Source organism: Egretta garzetta, unplaced genomic scaffold, assembly GCF_000687185.1.
Source record: "Egretta garzetta isolate BGI_Z169 unplaced genomic scaffold, ASM68718v1 scaffold1118, whole genome shotgun sequence".
NCBI lineage: Eukaryota > Metazoa > Chordata > Aves > Pelecaniformes > Ardeidae > Egretta > Egretta garzetta.
The window spans coordinates 249038-271049 of NW_009260674.1; the positions used below are offsets into that span (position 1 = coordinate 249038).

General features: G+C 37.4%; 1 protein-coding gene across 1 annotated transcript in view; it reads right to left on the reverse strand.

The window, feature by feature from the left end:
* Nucleotides 1-2634: 2634 nt before the first annotated feature.
* The window catches only part of PDE10A (phosphodiesterase 10A), a gene marked incomplete at its 5' end in the record, with an annotated part of 118460 nt that continues 99082 nt past the window's right edge, over nt 2635-22012 (reverse strand). The window contains 5 exons of the mRNA XM_009645730.2: nt 2635-2752; nt 8360-8448; nt 12399-12479; nt 16819-16930; nt 18895-19067. Of these exons, the coding sequence (XP_009644025.2) occupies nt 2635-2752; nt 8360-8448; nt 12399-12479; nt 16819-16930; nt 18895-19067 (573 nt within the window). The remainder of the gene's footprint in view (nt 2753-8359; nt 8449-12398; nt 12480-16818; nt 16931-18894; nt 19068-22012) is intronic.

The window sequence follows — 22012 nt, forward strand, 5'->3', positions numbered from 1 at the left end:
GTTTTGTCATGACCTTTTACACACCGGGAAAACAAACCAGACCACTGGACCCAAAATTTGTAGCTCTAATGGACATTATTCTACAGCAAACATATATTTTATGTGGTTTGGCTAGTTCTATATTAGAAACAATACCTGACTGCCTTGAGGCATTAATAGAAGAACTTATTGCCCATTTGACAAATTTGTTAGGGAAACATGTTCGGCGTCAGTACTTACAAACTTCAAACCATAAAATATTATGTGATACTGCCAAATATTTTGAATGGTAAGTAACAGAACTAGTGAAGTTATCTTTACTGTCCGCAAGTAAAATATGAATTCAAAAGCTTTCCATAACACAGACACAGTGCAATAAGGAATATTTTTGCAACACTTGTAAAAAATATCATTGAAAGAGGGAGAATAACAGCAAATATACTTAAGGAAAAATGTTCCATCCAGTTGCTGGGGCATCTGAACTTCAGAAAGTATTTTTGTAGTCACCATAGATTTGGATAATTTCCATGTAAATATTAGGAACTATGGATTGTCTCGAGTACTTAGCTGATGAAAGGTTGCATGTACAAGACTTCTTTAAAACAGAACTGCTAAGGAGTAAAGCAGAGGACACAGCATGAAATACTAATCATTCTGCTTTGGTGCAATTGTTTCCTGCCATTTTTTATAAATCCAAAATAGTTTGCTGTGGTTAGCAATGAATTTCTGCACTTAGAATTGGCAAAGCAAACTGAAAAAAAAATTATGTGGCTGCTGCTAGGTAACCTGTATCATACAGAGAAGATTCCTTCACATTGAATTCTCAACCTCTGGGATCTCATATGCTGCAAAGGCTTCGGTGCATTTATACATTATGTGATTATGTATCACAAACTGCACACGTGTACAGATACTGGTATGTGCTCGACCATAACAGAAGGCAAAACTCAAGTGTCCAAGTCATTTACATGAAACCCATAAGATGGCATACTTATTAGAGCAATACAGCTCAACAGACATGAGATGGAAAAAGAGAACCTGTGTTCTGTCTTTAAGTCACTGCTATTATTTGTTGCAGTTACACAGATGGCCATGTTATTACAGAACTACTACAAGACTGTATTATCTGTGAAAAAGCATGTAAAGCAGTATAGGCTGTATGTGAAAGGTATTCAAAGACTATGTTTTCACCTACTCTGTGTATCAATATGAAGGTTTTTTTCCTCATTATTTTTAAGAGAAAGATGAAGGCAAATTAAAATGTTGTTGAAACATACTCTGTACAATTGCACTAAATTTAAAGGAGTGGCATTAAATGTAAGGTCTTAAAGTCTGTGCATAAGTTTGCAAGACTGAAGCCTAAGGACAGCACAGAACTGTAAACACAATATTTTAGAGTACTTTTCTTCAGTCAGCTATTCTTTCATTGAGAAAGGCAGTTCTAAGCCTGGAAATTTTGCTGAACTAGAGGAAAAAAGCAAACAGACAAATGGAGAAGTTTCCTAATTTCACTCACCTTGGGATGGGGGAAGAGAGCAGTAGAAGACATGCAGTGTTACTGTGCAACACAAAAGCTAGCCAATACAAAAACATTTTTGATTTATTGTGATGGTACCACAATCCCTCTTATCAGACCTGACTCTTCTGACAAGGCTTTTGTTCCCAGCAGATCGCATACTTCAGGTATGTCTCCAATACCTTTTAAAATACAACTCAGCAGGTAGAAATAAAAATGATGACTTTACTTAATTGTGAGCTAGGCAAGGAAATCTTTGCTGTCACATTTAAATTTTTATCTGATACTTCTGTCACTATGGACACAAAAACTCCAACCTGAAACTCCCTCTTGTATCGGAGATAAATATCTAGTACTTCCAGTGTTTTAAGGGAGGAGTTGTCTGGGTTTATAAATCATTCTGAAGAACAAAGCACCATCACTCATTCTTTCAACGTTTGCCCTGTGAGTGACAGACAATTTGCATCATGATGCTTAATGAAGTACTTTAAACCTTTAACCTGAATATTGGTTTTCATTTAGTTTGCAGCAAGAGAATTCACTGTAACCTAAGCATGAATTATAGTCTCCAAGGATTCTGCTGGAGTTCAAACTGATTACAAGTAGATCACACATAAACATTCACAATAGCAATGGGTATATTGTTCTATTTATAGCCAAGAACTCCCAAGTGACACTGGTGTTAAAGCCAGCCACCGTACGGTATAATAAAAGTACCATTGAAACCCTTACTAGAAAGATACAATTTAGAAGTACCCCCTAAGATTCCTCCCCCCCCGCCCCCCCCAGTCAGTTTTAAATTAAGGCCTCAGCAACGTAGCCCATGAGACAAGGCCAGTCTTTTATATTCACAAGTTGTAAGTTCTCTTTTGATAGCTGATTCCAAAACATCTGGGTTGTCATTTTCCCTCTGTTCATGTTGTGTCACTGGTGTAGGTCAGGAGATTGGCTGCCAGAGTCATTTAGCTGAGGTAACTCCATGGGCGTTACCATCCTAGGCAGATCTGCTGCTTAGTTAGCATTTTGTAGCTTTTCTTTTTCCTTTTTTTTTTTTTCCAAATAAAAATGAAACAAAACAAAAAACAACCCCCAAAACAAGAAGGGATGCTTTTTGGGTTAAAGCAATCTGTTGCTGTTGTTCAGTCATCGATCTTCACAGGAAGTGAATCTGAGGTCCCAGGAGCAAGGGACTGGGAGGGAATCCATATAGAGGCTTCCTCACCTCTTGTGACTTTCTCCCATTGGTTGAGATTGTCCCTGGAGATGCAAAAAAGTCAAAGAGGTAAAACACTGTTTGTAAGTTTACTAGGATTTGTTCCTGATAATACCGTCTGCTGTAGTATACTTTGAGATGTAGCTTTATGCCATATATAAGTACCTGTATGCCATCAAGCTTTTATCATCTTTACATTATTTCATCCTTTACCTTCAGTTATCCCAGTTTGTAATTCTGTGTGGCTCACATACGGGTTGACTATATACAAGCCTATGGCATATCTTCCCCAGAACTAGCCCTGGAGCTAGAGGCTAGCACCTGCTTCCATTACAAATTTCTAGCCCTTAAGCCTCCAGAGAAAACCCAGCTGTGACCCAAAAGAGACATGTCTGCAGAGACTCAGAAACAGCAGTCTGGAGACAAGCAGCCTTCATTGCTTCAGACCTCAGGGATTTTAGCACAGCATACTTTGCCATTTGCAAAACCACCACAGAGATCGTGACTTTTGCCAGGAAGCCTCCTTCACTGGAAACCACAGAAGCGCATTGAGCCTTCTGAAACTCCTGCACATTGGCTGCCTGACAGTCTATAAAATGTTGCATGCCAGCATCATAGTATTAGCTTTCAGTTACTAACGTGGTGATCATACTATCCTTCTACTCCGTTTAAAGAGTACCCCTCCCTTGAGACAGAATGTTTTTTTAGTGTCTGACAGCCTGGCCAACCCCCAAGTCCAAATTTTGTTTCACAAGCCATAAAATTATGACAAATTAAGCTGGTAATGTTCTAATGATCTGAAGGGAGTACAGATACATAATCTTGTTGTACACTGGTACTACAGTGACTTGGAAGTCTATGTTGATGATATCCAACAGCGGACCATACTTGCAACCTACGGCCAAATCTAGCATTCAGTCTTCAAAGACAGAGAGAAAGAGAGCAAGCTCAACTGTTTCAGTTTCATACTATCGGATACCTAGTTACTAAAACAACAGTTCTGAGATGTCTTCAGTAAACAGGAAGGATGGTAAAAACCCTTAGGTCTCACATGCTGTGTGTCATATTATCATATTACATTGGAATTTTTGTGGCAGAACTCTTCTGATTTTTGTGTCACAGCTTTGCTGAAACAGTTGATAAAACAGCAAATAATGAGCTGAAAGCACAGGCAACAGGTCAGAAGAGAAAATGTTGCATTTTCTGGGGAAGGGAGAAGGCAGGATCTGATGGTGTCTACCGAAGAAAGCTGGTGCCCTCTAGGGGAACACCTATACCATTTTCTGCAGGCAGATGGAAACCTGCTCTGCCAGTGCTCCGGGCCAACTGGAAGTCATGAAGCCAGCTCAGCTAATACAGTCAGGCACTGAGGATCAGAAAAACTGAACCGTCGCTATTTCTAGGTCCTGTTCCTGAAACTGGGAAAGTAATGGGGAGAATTGCAGCCAAAATATTGTTAAGTTATATCAATTTCAGTAAGAATTAGGAGACCTGAAAGCACATGGAAAATTGTTTAAAAATATTTGGTGTGAAATAAAGGGAAAGAAAAATCACTTTGCTTCATCCTCAAGATAAACATACTATCATAGATTTGCCACTTGGGTAGGCCTACTGAGTACTGGGCTACAAAACACACATAGGAATTATTCTGAACACTGTAACACAGATGGCTGGTAGTTTTGATCTACACAGAATGATAAAAGAGTATTTAAAAATGTGGAATAAATTAACAGACAATAAAACCTTCTAGATTCTTAGCTGCTGCCTTACCTCAGGGAAATCAGTGACTGATACTTTGATACTTTTTTTTTTTTTTTTTTTTTTTTTAGATGCAGATAATACGATTCATTTGCCTTTGTGCTCCCGATGAAGCCCTGGCTCCTAAGTGTCTGGAAAAAATGCCCAGAGGGTCTCAAAATAAAAACCTTGATGCTGACATGCTGTCTTGGCTGATTCTGCTGCTATTATTTGCAGCTGGTGCCTGCATTCCAAACAACTCAAGGACACGGGAGCTTAGAAACTGCGTACCAAGAACAAGCACTGCTGGTGAAGGGGTGATATCAAAATCAGTTCAGTCAGCAGGTGAGGCAATACCAAACAGGAATGAAGCTGTATTCCTCTTATCCCACTGAATAAGTTACCCATCAAAAATAAATGAAAAAATAGTGTAGTGCAAAATCAGCTATTGGAGGCACTTTGGAGTAACCTAAACCCTGCAATAACGTATATTTTAGTAACTGGGGAGTTGAAGCTAGATCTGTGTTCTTGATTTCCTACTCTGCACCTCCAAAGCTGAACTCCCAACACTTCCTCCTCAACTCCCTCAGACAGCAGAGTGTAATTTCAAGGCTAAAACTATCAAACTGCTCGTCAGAAGACTTTATGCCAGGGTGTGGATTTTCAGGAAGCTCTTTAGTCTTATGGAGATCTTAAACCCCATCCACACATCTATGCCCATTTTGCATCAGTGCAATCTAAATTAAGGAATGCATAAGAGCAGGGCGGGGAGCTGTGTCTGTACAGAGCTGCGCCCAGTCTGGAGATTGTGCCAGTGTAGCTTTCAGAAGTGTCAGTATTATAACTGGAATTCCAAACAACAAACATAATTTCTAGAATAGAAAAAAAATCATATAATCTCTGCCAGGAGACCGATTGCTTTTACTTCAGACACCACACCTTTTGCAGAGAAACCCACTCTTGAAAAGATGTTCATGCTTGGTCTTCAGAAGCATGGAGAACCTTTCATCTAGAACACAGATGTATGTGGGTGCTTGACACTCTACAATCAACTTTAAATCTCCTCAGCTGAGTACTGAAAGATGGGCCATCAAGTATTACAAGCCACTTTTGCAAGTAAGCCTGATTTGGATATCCATGTGGCTAGAAATCAAAAGATATGGGTCTTCCAAGAACTCTACTCCTGAAAAAGATGCCATGCAGTCTTAAGCACTCAACCTAGCCTCTCTAAGCCTCAGTTCTTACTAAGTGGAATAACAATGCTAACTTCCTACCAAAGGCACTGGCAGACTTACGCAAATGGTTCTACAGTAAATACAAACCCATTTGATTGTGCTAGTAAGAGAACCTTCCTGACATCCAGCGCTGAGGTTACTTTATTAATCATACAGACTCTGCAAGGCATTTTCATTTTAAAAGCATATAGATACTGATTTGGGGAGTAAAAGTACACTCAGTTTTTGACAAGTAACACAAAAGAAATAAAAAAATTCACATCTATAAAGCAGTTTGACAATATTTGTTAGCCTGAGTAGAAACAAGTAGGGGGAAACACTCATAATAAGCATTACTGCATTTCTAATGGTGGGTATCATAGTTGATGCTGTTTAGCCCATGTAAAGGGTATAAAACTCTTTCTGACTGAAAACACAGTTACACAAAGCACAATCCGTGTTCCAGTTACATGGATTGAATAAGTGAACATTTAGCTTTCAGCCATCAATAGAGCTGAAGCAACATGCCTTCAAGCAAGGATTACAATGAGAAAGAAGTTAGAAAACTCCCAAGATCTCAGACTACCTCTCAGCAAAGCAGTTGGATGACTCACAACCTTGCAAAGACTGAAAGGATTACAAGCAGTTCTGTAGTTTACTTCACATTCTCTGATTTCACTGAAAGCAATTCTTCTTTATTTGTCAGAGTACACTTTATTCAATTATCTAAAATCAAACTATCAATGCACATATATTAGATCAACGTGGCTCAGGGACTACACATTCTTACCCCATACTGTAACTCCAAATTCCAAACAAGATTTGGACTTTGACGCCATTATGATACTAATACAGCATTTTGAAACTAGAGAAGAATGTAATGCTATATTGTAACTGATGGAACCACTAAAATGTGCACTTATGAATGATTCCACATTGCTCAATTTAGGATAACAAATTACTGCCTATTATTTACCAGACATTGTTATTTTCATAGCTTCTAAGGATGAAAGACACTACTATAAGGATCACCTAACCTGACTTCCTGGAAAAGACAGGCCTTGGCAATTTCACCCCAGTAACTGCCTCAGACCTGTTTCCCTTTTACCTCTCTCATTTAAAAAGTATACCTAGACTTGGTTTAAAATCTTCAACTGACATTATTCCAAATACTAAAAACCACATTCACCATATTCCTTAGTTGAACCTTTGAGCTTCAAGTAGTCTTTACCTGCTAAATTAATGAGCTTTGTCTAATCAGAAAGCATACTATGGAGACAGTTAAAGATTTTGATAAAGTCTCCTGGATAAACTAAATACATTATGACAGAATTTTTAGTCTCTCACTACTAAGGTCTCAAGACATTCTTTAAGCTCTTTCTTAATCTTCTCTTATTTGCTAGTGTCTTTATCTACTCTTCTTAAAGCACAGACACTAAACAAGATTCCAGCTGTAGCCCCATTAATAACTACAGAGGTTGAATCTCTAATCCTACTTAATATTCCCTCCATATCCATCTAAGGGTTGCACAGCCATGACCAGCAGTGGGACCTTAGAGGCTGCTGACTATTAATGATGGCCCCTAGATACTCACTGGTTTTCGTAAAATAGTCCTCTCTCCCACTGGTACAGACCAAGTAATCTTCTCATAGCTATATGAAATAGTGTTTGGGTGTGAATGAAATTATTTTGCTAACCACTACATTAAATTTTACGTCATTTTGTATACAGTGGGCTCCCTTCTGTTGCTTCACACAGATCATTTAGCCCATAAGATCAGGAAAGTGACAGAGTAGATAGATCTGCCATACAGAACAAAGAAAAAGTTCAATGCAAGCTAGAATTTAAGGGCCAAAAGAGGAAAAAAAGACTGTGAGAGAGGTGCTAGTAAGAGCATAGCAAACCGGGCCTCTTTTCCCTGGATGTGACTGAAGAGTGCTGGCATTTTATGAACCAACTGTTTTTCCTTAGAGAATACCAATTAACCTGCAACTGGAACATTTTCATGAAGCATGCTGTTTCAACAGAAGTTTTGTCAGGAAAGATTGCTAAGGTCCAGGATATAATTACTGGACAGAATTATGTACAAAGAGATCTACCACCACTCCAGGGTAGAAGAAGCCAATTGGTTAAGGACCCTTAACTCCCCTCCAGAAGATCCCAATCTACAGCCCAACCGATTGATAGGACAAAGTTACATTTGCCTCTTCCACATCCCAGTGGTCCTACCATTATGCTCCCAATTACTGAATATTCTACAGATCTTTGTTTTTCTGCTTTTTAATAAACATGTTCTGACATGAAATAAAACCACATGCCAAACCCACTTTTTTTTTAATGAAACACAGTTCTAGCCAATCTTAGTTGTGAGAACCACGCTGAAGTAAAAAGGACAGAGAGGGAAATTGCACTGAATCACCCTAGGTAAGGACACATAAGCACTGAACCTGTTTCTCTCTAAATGCTTTTGGTGTCAAACACATTTTAATCAGCTGTGTCTGTAGATCTGCATTGGATAGTCCCAGCCAGTAGTTATTGCCTCCGGGTTTCTGCACAGATTAATGTGAGATGCATATCCCTGATTATCTGCATGCAAGTTCTAAAATTAAAAGTCTGTATTTCCAGACAAACTTGCAAAGCATGTTTGCCTTTTCTTTAACCAAGCTACGCATTATACAAAGACTTGCACATCTACTCACCTGCATGCTCGGAGTAGTGGCCCAGTTGGAGGAAAGATCTGTGCAAGTGTGGTGTAACACGGGATGGCTACAGCATTGTAGAACCCAATCTATGAAAAACAACAATGAAAAAAACCAGTTAAACATTGCCAAACTCAACACTGACAGTTAACAGCCAACTAGCTCAAAGCTGTGGACTACTTACTTAATTACTACTTATGTTAGTACTTCTTACCTCTGCATCTCCTCCTAACATCAGAATACTTTAAAATGAAGCAATAACAGTGAAGTGTCTGGCAATTACAAGCTGCCTACATGCCTCTCCTTTATGACTAATATGGCTGCTTCAGATAGGATTTTCTATGGGACCTTTTATTTTTCAATTGATTCAACTCATTTGCTTAGGATCCACCTGGCTTTTTGGTGTCCGTAGTGGCAGGAAGTAGGTGCAGATGGCAGAGCCATGTTCTGCAAACATTCTTCTTGTGGTAAATTTTCTTTTTTAAAGCAAAGTTGTGCAGCATTGCCAAAATATGGTCAGATTCTGGATTGTTCTGATGTCCTACAGAGTATATATTCCATAGTTCAATTTACTTGAGACGCTAGGGGCTTTGCTCCTTTGGAAAGTTTCTAAAAGGTATGCACTGTGATCAATAACTGGTTTGCAATTTCTTTTCATGTATGTGGCTCAGTAATATATTTTTACCATTATCATATAAATCTATTTAGAGAACATCAAATGAGCACCTTTTCAATGATATCTGATTCATACAGGCTTAGGGGCCTATGACAGCTACAGTGTCACAGCTGAACTGTCATGACACAAGGGAATTTTTAGAAAACGCTACTTATATTAGCAAGGATGACAGGTTAAACTCAGAGCCATTATATCATCACACATTTATTCCAGACTCTCATGATAGTTACAGTCATGCACTATGATCCCTTTCTCTGGGCAGAGTTTTTCAACGCCTTTTAGTGAAATACCATGTATTGTACCGTGACCAAAGCATTTGATAATAAGTCTCTTATACAGTCTGAACATTGGCCCTTATTCAGAAATTGAAGAGCAATTCTTGTCCTCACCTTCATCAATACAGAGACTCCTCCCATACAGCTATGTAACACAGTTCTGGACTTTAATAAAAAATAAGATAGGTGTTCTGACCTGAGAACCCAACAGTCAGAGTTGAAGTAATGATGATGTAACTGATAAAAAGAAACTGCAGCTGGTGAGAAGGCAAGGCTGCACACAGCTGTGATGAACAAAACAAAAAGGTTGCTATTTTGCATAGTGAATTTTCTTCTTCCTACGTGCTTTTTCTTGTGTTTTTCTTTCCTGTTTGTTTGTTCTTAAGAGGGAATATTTTACTTCACAGGAAAATAGCATATTACTCCATAGCTATCAAAAATTAAAGTAGGACCTTAGGTACAGTCACGATGTAGACTTTCTGGCTCAATGAGAAGTGTGTTGCCATTGCAAAACACAAAAATTTCAACCAAACTAAGTTCATCTGCGATATATTCCAAACAACCTGCTCTTTGGAACCCTGGTATTTAAAATCAAATCTATCCTTTAAGGTCCTGAAAGCTTTTAAGTTAAAATGCGCATCAATCAAGGAAAAAAAACCGCTAAAAGTCTCCATGGATTTAGGTTTTGAATAAAGCCAAGCTAACTAAAAACATTCCTTTGCAAAAGTTTCCATTTCTGACCAGAGCCAACTCAAACAAATCCCTTTTATAAAAGGTTTAGGTTATCTGAATAAATTATCCCAGACTGATTTTTATGTTGCCGTGGCTGAACAGAAAGCCTAGATAGAGTTGACGCAGATATGAGCAACCTATTGAAGTCACTGCAGGAAAGACAGTGTGCGTATATCCTAAGATGCAGAAGAAGGAGGAACTAGAGAATATCTTTTGTTTCTGAAATAAATTGCCGTCTTCTCAAACTGTGCATCCTAAACATACTGCTGGCTTTAAGAGCTGCATCTTTAATGATGATTAACTATGATAACCCTTTTATTTTCAACCTGAAAACTGTTATTTCTGGGATAAGCTTTGAACGGCTGAAGCACATGAACTGTTCCTTCTTTCTCCCTTCATTACTCAGGCTGGTTTGACTTGTTTATCAAAAGGGCTTTCAGGTCATTGCATCGTTTTGGCATTTCTATTTTCTTCACAGCTTCCAAATGGAGGGGCTGAAAAGAGGGTGATGGGATCCTTGCTGAGTCAGGAACAAATCTGCAGTGCAGGCTGCACAGTAGGAAGACACCAAACTCAGAGACCTTATATGAGTTGTGCTACAAAGGGTGTAAAGCACAACAGAGAGCAACTGATCCAGCCACCCAAGTGAGAGGAAGAGCTAAGTACAAGCTATTCTCAAAGATGAGTCCTTGAGGCAGAAGCAGGGTTTTTTTCAGCAATTACATGTTTATACAAACCCTCATTTCCTAAACATCATTGCCATTTAAATAAGGTATTAATGCTTTAATTAAAATCCACATAAAAATACTCATTAGTGCTTTTTGTTAGAGCCCAAGAAATGGATGATAATGCTTATTAAATTCTTAAGTGTCTGCATAAATATAGGAATGGTTACTTTAATAGAATTGTGTATGCCCTAAATCTCCCATTTTGCTGTAATGTTGTTGTAATATACAGCAGCTACAGCTATACTACTGAAGCTGGCTTTTAACATCCTCCTCTGCTTAATATTGTACTCTTCTACTATTAAGAAGCAAGAAACAGAGCACAACATAAAAAAGAACCTGATGAAGACAATACCTGGAAGAATATTTATTGCATTTTAAAGAGAAACAAATAGCTTATTTCTTAGATCTGTGCTTTCACCCCGTTAACAATTCTTTTACAAATGCCAAGATGACTACATACTGTAATATCATGTACTTTTCAAGATGTTCAAAGATAACTAATATAGTGTGTGGAAAAATAAACCAAATGCAGAAAAATGTTGCTTCTGTTTTTAGGCTTACATTAGACACACAAATTGAGTAAATTAACTACTAATTCCTTACTATAGTAAGGATAATAGTTTTTGTGCTAAAATATGATAGAGCATACAGAGTAGTGTCTGAATATAAAAATTTCCATAGTCTTGCTTAGCAAGTAATTTCTCTACAGTGATTTTGTGATACTTTATAATTTCTAATTTATTTTAAATATTATTGTTAATGTCAGAGTTCATGAAATGCTTTGCAGTTGCTACTACTGACAATAAAAGCATCAGAGGCCACTGAAATAAACCCCCCCCACCTTATACTTATTTATATACGTATATGAATGGACAATTTAAATTTTCTTTTCTCTGCTCAGATAATCAAAGGACAAGCTACCTTTCTTGTTTAGCCAAAAAAGTTAGTTCAAAGAACCTTTTTCCCCCCAAAATTTATGTTTACAAAATACTACCTATTCTCCCTAGGGAAAGCATAAAAAAGCAGTCATTTCTGCACATTTGTGCACAGGAAAATCAGTACCCAAAGACTTTGAAAAACAGACAAATGAGGCTCTTAGAAATACACCCTTTATTGCCTATCCTCAAGAAACTCTTCACATATCTTTTTTTTTTCTTAGGAATGTCAAAAAATAGTGTTTATAGTTATTAAAAAAACTAATGAAGAAGTACCTGGATTATTTTATCCAGGAACAGGTGACAAGGTTAATTTTGCATTCAGAATAAAACAGTGAACCATTTTAGCTAAGGGCTGAAGCAACCACTCACTAAGTAGAAAAACTGTTACTGATGTTTCTCAAAATCATAGGTGATTATGGTTTTAGCTAGAGCTACAAGTACAAAGTATGGAGCAGGTAACAACAGCAAAGAGCACATTGTCATTTGAGTAATGTCTTTGAAAACAAGTTTTCCACTGCTACTTAAAAAAATTAACCCTATTTTGCATGCAAAACATAGAATTTAGCAGCCCACATACCCTAACATCAAATGAAATTTTCACTAATAGATAAACTAATACATAAAATGTTTTTCCATACATGTTTTATTAATGCTATAAAACATGTATCATTTTACAGAGAGAGTTCATACCTGACCCTGAGGGACTTCATCTTTCTTGTCTCTGTCCATCATAGGAATAGGTTGAATACCAGTTTTCTTCATTTCATCACCCTGGAGAAAAGCAGAGAAAGAGATTAGGAAAAAAAAAATCAAGACTAAATTAATTTCCATCTTGTACTGTATGTCAATCTAAAAATACAGAATTTAAAATAATGTGTGATACAGCTCTAAGGCAATCTCAGAAAACTGTCTAAGGAGGGGCTCATTTTATACATACACCTAAATAGTAATGTAAATAGCAGATCCGGAAAGTTTTTGAGTCAATGTGCACACATTTTCCTTGTTTCCAAGGGCGTCTCCATAATAAAAAGCAACTGGGATAATAAACCCAAAGAAATCCATTCATTCTATTCTGTTCTATTCATAGTTAGTCTCATCTTTAAAAGCATTACCTGTTTAAAGCACTATAATACAATGACCAGTAGAACACAACTCACCCATCCATGGAAAAGCTGAATAAAACAGATTAATTTACAATCTGCCCTCTTTGGCAACAATCCAGTCTTTTTGACCATGCTGCTTTGAAGAAGCTGCCTGTCAAACAGCCTTCTTTAAGTACATTATCCCTCTACATTCGTAACAGGAATACCAGGAAAGATTCACTATATCCAAAGACCAAATATACAAGAGAAAACGGTCTCCTTACATTTCACCCATTACCAGCAGAGCAGCCAAAACACATTTCTGAGCACTGGACTGGGCCTGAATACAACTACTCCTTAAAAATCCATAAGTGGTTGGCTACTTTCTGTAACAAATTGAAGTTTTCCAAGTCTTATGCCTCAATTGCATTGTCAAAACACCACAGATGTTTAATCTTGAGGTTATAAAGACAACTACAGCTGTAGCAATGGTTGCTTTTGGATACTGCTCATGTCTGAAGTTCCAAAGTCAACGTGATCTTCAAACTGCTAACCTTATGCATTGGATTTGCATGGCAAGGTTTTGGTAGCAGCAGGAGGCTACAGGTGTGACTTCTGTGAGAAGATGCCAGAAGCTTCCTCCATGTCTGATAGAGCCAGTGCCAGCACTGTGAGGGCTGCTATGGGGAAAGGTAACTCCATCCCAGCCAGACACAATGCACCTTTGTTAGGGAGAAAGTTTATGCAGGATAACTGCTCATATAATATTTGTTTATCTGTGTCCTTTAATGTGAGACTCAGATCACAGAGGTTTAGCTATCTGAAAGCTTGGGACATTCCCTAAATCCATGTTCTACTTTTCTGCTACAGTTAGTGAAGGTATCTTCATAAGACAATTTATTACATCTTTCTCATAAGTTTTTATCAAGCCACATTTCAGGTGCCAATGTGCCGTTCCAAGGGAGGATTTTAGCACCTTTATTCAAAGAGAAGTTTGCAATATAATAAAATGATGTGGTCTGAGCAGGGCATCTTTCTCTTTGACTGCCTTGCAACTACCTTGAGTGTAGAAAAGGTGGAGGCTTCTGGATGTCAATTCCCTCTTGCATATTTGGCCTCAACATCACCTATTAACTATGATCCTGCTCAATTAACCAACAAGAGATGTAATCAGGAAGTTATTTTTGAATTGGTGTCTGTACTGTTCTCTCATATCACATATTTCTTCCACCAAGTAGTTAGAGAAGCTAGAATCATCGAATCTAGTCTCTGTTAGATATTTTTTACTGTTGAAAGAAACAAAAGGAAAGGCCTCCTTCCTCAGCTGATAAAAAAAGATGCCTGTAACAATTCCAACCACAGAAATTCAGTGGATTGTTATTTAGGATCTGCAAGCAAATTTTGGTTTTATGTGCCCCCAGTAAATAATATTTTTTTTTTTTCCATTTGCTTAAAGTACTGCAATTCATTGATCCAGGACTGTCTGCAGTTACCATAGTCTCAATGATAAGAACCTCAACACTAAGCCATTTAGCATCAAATGATTTTAAACTCTTTGACTAACATAATATCAAGTGCCTGAGAAACACGTGAAGTCAGAGCTTTGAGGAAGCTGTCAAGCCTCTGACTGATTATGCCAAAACTGAATAAATTTCAGATTTATGTTTACCATTTCACCTTGAAAGAAAAAGGTATCACAGAATCACAGAATGGTTTGCGTTGGAAGGGACCTCTTAGGATCATCTAATCCATCCCACACACCTACCCCAGCAGGATCAACTACAGCAGGTGATCCAGGACCGTGTCCAGCCAGGTTTTGAATATCTCCAAGGATGGAGACTCCACAACCTCTCTCGGCAACCTGTGCCACTGGTCGACCACCCTCACAGTAAAAAAGTATTACGTTTAGATGGAACATACACACTAGAAACACAAGTGTGGTGTTCAGTATGTGGAACATATACAATACACTGTTGTAAAAATAATGCTTTTATCCTCATAGTTATGGTCATGATCAGAAAGTTTAAGTTGAAATTTTAAGTGAAGAAGTTTGTATCTTACTTGCAGTATGGCTATAATAAGTGGCTTATAAATCTCTTAAAAAATACTGCAGAAAAGGCTTAACAACTGCCTAGTGTCTCATATCTCACAAAAAACCCCACAGCAGACAAATCTTATACAAGTTTGCAATCTTATATAATTGATCAGCAAATGTATTATTTTGTTTGAGTTGCAGCACTGTGGGAAAGCTTCATGCTGAGTGGTACCAAGGTAGATCTCAGCTGAAAACACCACCAGCTATAACGGGGCTTCATTCAATGAAAAAAGATCAGTGTGACATACCACAAAATTGCTGCAACCTCTTCCGCAGTTACTGCTTTAGTTAATGATTACACAGAGAAGAAATATTATAAAAATTCTCTCACTAAATCATTCAACATATTAAGATTATGAACTCAAGTAGTAACTAGAAGCAACATTCTATCCTACTTTTAGAACTGTAACATAACCATTCAATCTAGTCAAATATACTTTTCTAGAGTTTACCTTTTTTCCCAATTAAGTAACAATTTCTGCAGTGAAACACAATCTAAACTTTCTATTGGTTTAGCTTTCCCAGGATTTTCTCTATCTCTGTCTCCAGCTTTCCAATTTCCAGAAGCATTTAAACCTGTGGCTGGATTTGTCAGCCGTCCTGACTGGATCACCACATACCCAACTTCTGCCATGTATCAATTAACCTCCTCTTGAAGAAGATTCAGTAAAACACCAATTACAGTATTCAATTTCTGTCAATAACTTCCAATTTCCATTTGCTCCATGAAGTAGCAATATAACAAGAGCCACCTTTATTAACTCATCCTTGGATTACAGAACAGGTTAAAGTCTAGGCAGGCCCAATTATGTCCATAATTCCATCTTCACTATTGTGGAGTAGGAAAAATCAGTTTGATTCTTCCTTCTCCACTGAGTTCACAAGATTTGCATCAAAAAGAGAACAAGAACATGTGAATACAAAAAAAAACCCACAAGCCATGCACATCTTGAATTTCACAAGGAGCGTGCAACAGGCAGGACAACAGTGTCCACACTATATGCATGCTACATCAACTCTGTGGGCCTGATTTCCATTTTACACCTGTGTAAAATAGAAATAAGCCCACTGAATTCTGCAGATTTCCACAGGGCACATAACAGAGAAGCACAACACTTTATGATACACATGTATCTGAAAATAGCGTATCTTCTGATACACGTGTAGTATCTGAAAATAGCGTAGTAGTTCTGAAAATACAGCGTATCTTCTAAAATTGCATAATTCAACTCTATGCAAAACCCTCAGATTTTTTTCCTTATCCTTAATGTAGGCACTTCCACTTTAAAAATTAAATGATTAGAACATTTACTCCTCAGTGTAACACATGTGAGAGACTTCATCTTTATTTATGAACATGACTACATTAGCACAGCTCAATGCCTTGTTTCAATTCTCAGTACATCTGTGGAGTAACTTCCAGTATATTAAAAAATCATCTCTCTCTGAGACCCAGTTGTTGAGCTGGCTCACAAAGAAGATTCAAATGGTCAATGAGAAGAATTTTAAGGTTTGTCATATTTGCTTTAGCATTTCCTGGACTACAGCTTTCTAAGTGTGTTTCAAGCCAGCTGACCTGGAAGCTGGTTTCATATTTTGGATTTCTAGACTACAAATAGATCCTTCACAAAACTACAGTTAGTGACTCAAAAAACCTCACAGATTTTCTTCTGTGTTCTGTTGCTTGGTCACTTTGTGTTAGGACATACTTTCTAAATTCATCTTTAACAGAGAGAAAAAACGCTGCCTGAAAATTAGGAAGCTGACTCAGCCCTTTAAATAGCTTCACAGTGAACAACAAAACATGTACATGCACCAATGAACACTCTAAAACACGCAAACTAAGATATCGATTGAAAAATACTTATGGTTGTTTTTTTTCTTCCTGGATACTTCCATTTATAAAGAGAGTAAACAAAAGAAATACACATACCTCAGCCCAGAACTCCGCATATATATCATTGGCCGTCAGTCTGGTAACTGGCCACAACTTTGTTACAGAACACAAATCACAAGCCGTCATCATCAGACCAATCACTCTATCTCTAAAATAAATTAACATTAAATTGTAAGTTTGATAAAGAATTAATGATCACACTGCAAAGCTGTTACTTGCCCTTCCCCAGTTCAATCAGCAGTAAATTATATATACTACAAAATTTCTCCCACCTTGCTTGTTTCTTCCTCACTTGTTTATGATTCATTGGTCGGGCGCCACACAAATTGTGTATTATATTCCCTGTAGTATTCCCTGCTTTGTTTGCCACCAGAGTTCACTGACCATCCTCTGCACAATCACTTCCATAGAAAAGTACACAAGAATGCCTGCCTGTTAAAACACTTGCATGCCCCTCCTTAATTTTCTGAAAATACAGGACAAGTCTATAAAAAGAAAGATGGCATATCCTAGTGCTGCATTTCTTTCTGTTCTTTAACGAGAGAGGAACACATGCTCCAAAAAGAAGAAAAACTAATTCTGAGTCTATCTCAAGGTTTGTCATTGCTTTGTTGGAATGAATTCTAACCCAAGAATCCTACGCATAATTCTGTTCTATACACTGATGATCCTGTTCACAGAATAACTGAACAGCATCAGTAGGGTTATAAACATTATTAGAATAAGGAGCACACAAAAAAATCTTATTTAAACAGTTTTCTAGCACTCATCTACTACTCAAACTTATGGTTTATGAATCTAAGTTTTATAAAGAAAACTGGGAACAGAATGAATGAATATATGTGTTTTCCACCCAATGGAGAATTTAAGATGACACTTAAGGACACCTGCATCTTTGTTAATAAAGCCTATCCCATGAAAAAACCGCACAACTTGCATGCCAATGTGACAGCAGTCATTAAAACTGTACCAACAGACAAATATACTGGGGAAAATACACAAATAGGTAACATAATCAATAGATAAATGGCAAAGTGCAATTCCCCCAAGTTAAGAAAGAGGATTCATCAGCCATGTAAGGGCCAAGTTTAGCATTACATTGCATGTACAGATAGCAACTAGAAGTCTTGGATTCTTTAGCCACATTACAAACTGATGTCCTATCTTTGAGCACGTGGCTTTGCACTGAAAAAGCTCTGAGGGCAGGTAAGATTAAAAAAAAGATAAACATAATAGAACAGTCAATCACACTTTAAATAGTTGTGATTCTAATTAAATTTTATAAACCCTAAATTCAAGATTTCTGGTAGATTTCATTCTGAGATTATCAGGAGCTACTATATCTTTGTCTTTCTGAGACATAAAGGTTTGTTCAAGTCTAACAAGCTTCAGTTCCATCATGGGAAATAAGCTTTTAAAAACTGCCCTTCCTACAGTGTTGTAATAATTTATTCAAAACTACTGGCAAAAACCTGTAAAACTCCTCAGAAAGAAGACCCAAGTACCAAAGTTCCATTTGAAAAGAAATCAGAATCATGACTCAATATTTTCCCATATTACTGGTCTAATTTTTCCCTGCGCTAGATTAATGACAGGATCCACTTCCCAGTAAAGAAGCTCTGAAAGGCTGAGTGAGCACTTTAATGAAACCTGTTATGAGGCACATCTCTCATCAAGAGTGCACTATGCTTTACTTATGTGGACAAAGAGAGTCATGTATTTATGAATATATACACTTGTATCTTTTTTAAACTTAGAGCTATCTTAATTCACAGAGGTTGAGATCTGACCAGAATTCTTTCCAAAAAAGCATGTTGCCAGAATAATAATATTGACATAAAAATAAAACTAAATAATGATTGCACTAAACCCTTTTCCCCACCACCTAACTGCCTGTGCACTAGCTTTCTTCTGCAGATGACATCCAAAGGAAGTGACGTGCAAATATAAAACTACGGAAATTACTATTACATACTCAGAATTTTACACACAGCTGGTCTCAGAAATCTCATATGTAAGAAAATTATTGTGTACACAGAGGGTTTTTTCCAAAATAATGTTTTTCTTTCTAGGACTAATGCCATAGTGAACTTACACTGTTTTGCTGCTTACCTGTGTGCTTGGTTCTTAAGGTTTAATGCTCCCGTCTGATGTAGCTCTTCAAGCTGTTTTCGATTTCCAAAATACAGGGCAAGGTCTGTGGCAATGATGGCTTTCCGGATGATCTCAAGTACTTGCTCATATTCGCTGGAGCTCAGATTGGAGAAGACATTGTGCCCTTCCAGCTATGAAAAAGTAAAAAACCAATAAAAAGCACAAGCTCTAATTCTGAGATGATTTCAGTCTTTACTTCACCAGACAGGTTACAACGGTTTTACAGCCAAATGACAATTTTTGTTGCAAATTCAAAAGCTGACAGCCTGAAATTCCCATTTTTAGCTTTCCTTTTTAAATACTGTCATGATACTTATGACTAAGCCACTAATTTGGTTTTTGGGATTGCTCCTCTGAAGCGTAAAGGTATTAACAGAGAAAAATGCTAGCTTTTTCTTCTCTGATTTATAAGCACTACCGATGCAGCACTTCCAGACAGTATTAGCTTGGGAACTAGTGATTCAATCCTGATCCAGAGTACCGCATTGCCAAGTTGGTAAACTGAGTGTCTGATTCAGTCTGAAGTACAATTTTGGTACTGCATAACACATAATATGGATAAGGAAATATGCAAGTTAAAGTACTAAAATAATTTTGTTTTCATAGTGTTCCAAATGAAATGTTCCTGGAATTGCTGCATTTACTGATACAATTTTCTCTATAGAAATAAAGTTAATTACAGTATTTTAGCATATATGAACTTTTAGGAGAAAAAGCTGCTTTGTTCAACTATGAGTTGACTGACTCATAAACTAAAAACAATGGTTTCTACTACGGAGGCTCTGGCAACATGCCACCGCCATCCCTTTTCAATTTCCACTATATATTATTGCGCATTTAACTGACAATGTCCATGTACCGTGATCGTTCATGAGCTATATCACATTTTGAAAAGTCAACACACTATTCACTGTCTCTAAGATTTGGAAAACAACTTGTCAAAAGCATTCCTACTGTAGAGAGGAAACAGAGAAAAATAAGAAAGAATGAGCCAGCCATGTCAAGGTGTGCACCTTCACAAGGAGAAAATATTATTAAAATATATCAAATGCAGATGTGTTTTGACATTTAATTGGCATTTGGGCTGAAGCTCATAAAAAGTTTCCCGGACTTTTGTCAAGCATTTACATAATTTGTTCAAAATAAATCCTCCGTGGTACAAACAGGCTTGGTTTCTCTCACCATCCGGAACGTAAATGTCATTTTCCAACATTTTTACTTGGACAAGTAGATTTATTGTGAATAATGAATAGAAAATACAACCTGTCTCTGTCTCAATGCTCCTTTGACAGACTCCTAACTCATAGAACATTATACTTTAAAAAAAAGTTCAGAACATTTTAACCCATCATCAACACTTTGGGAGCAAGGAATCACTACTACTAGTTTACATGATTTAGGGTTTTGGGGACCCTTTCTTCCCCAACCTTGCTGCCTAAACCATGAGAACAGGCTATTTATCCTAATATTTAAATTATTCTAAATTCTATTCTTTAGGCTTTAGAAGCTGCACTATCAGAAAGACCACTGTGACAGCTTCTGTTCATTCTACTAGAAAAGAACAGATTCTGTTAAGTACTGACAGAAGTGGCCGTCTCTGAGCATGTCACTTAGGCTTTTGAGTGGTACATACAAAGCACAGCCCCTAAGATTTTATTCTTTCCCTGCTGAGCTAAAGCTGATGAATAGAATCATCTGTATTCATAAGTACGGTGTACACTAAAACTGCAGGTGGATGAGCAAAGCAGCTATAAAGTTTCAAACAGTGAAAAGTACTGCAGGTTACTAATACAAAATTAAAACTCATTGAGATAAACCCTGAAGGATTTGGTGGGTTGCTTGGCTTTTTTTGTAACAGTCTGGCAATTCAGTAAGGCTTTTTGATTCAAATGAAAAACAGCGAGTCCAAAAGGCAGCAATAATCTGCCTTTGCTGCTAACCACCACCCATGGGCACTTGGGTAGCCAGTGTCTGAACGCACTCCACAGCTCTGACCACCTCTCTTCCTTTTCCTCACACACACTGATGGCCAAGGCTAGAAGGTAGCAGGGAGCCAAAAGGGTTCCCTGCCTTCTTGGCAAATGGGACTTTCACCGATTTCTGCAGGAAAAATGCAAAATGGTTATTGAAGAATGACTGAAGTCTGCTTCACAAAGCCATAGTGGGACAGAGAAGTGTTAATGACTGAGGAACTTGCTCACTGTGCACAAACGCACATGAAGACTGAATACTAAAAATCTAATGCCATACCACCACTGAAGGATTCAATTACACCCTTCTACATGGAGAAGCATTCAGAGATAAAGCTTCCATTCTCTGATGAAATGTGTATGATACCTAAAACCATAATCACAAGATGTGCTTCTGAATACAATACAGAATATGTATTTTTCCTAAAAGGTGATTAGGTATTTAAGAAAATAAATATCTTCCCCCTGAAAGACCAGAAAGAAAGAAAAGTTAACAATGAATCAGTGGCACAGTAGCACGGTAAGGCAGTGCTTTGAGTGTGTGCACTAAAACCAGTGAGTACAAGTACGTTACGGACTGGCGGTGGTTGCACAGGTGAGAGTTCTCACTCTTCTAATTAAGCATGAAAAAAATTTTCAGAGAAAATATCTGTGTGTCAGTAGCACACTTGGATTTCCCAAAATGTGACTGCATGCTTTCTCATAGTTTTCTATTCATTAAACATACAGACACACTACCCTGTATTAGGAACTCTGTTTCACAGAATATTACCTTACTCAGTTGTTTGGTTTTTTTTAATTTCAACTTGCTGAATAACAAGAAAGCACATGATAACATAATGAAACGAGTTTAAATTTTTCATGCGTGCACAATTAACATTTCCTCCTTCATGCCACACATGTAATGTTCACAGAATTTATTACAGCAGGTTTTCAAGCTTCTCATGCAAACCTTTGCCAGTATTTGAGTTTTTATTCATAATCTCAGGACAGTTTAAGACATTGTTGAAGCACATTATGCCAGAAATATCTAAGTAAGTGAGAAACTGATTTTTCATTTTCAAAGTTCCTATTCTGTATGGTCATAGGAAAAACCCTCTTTGACC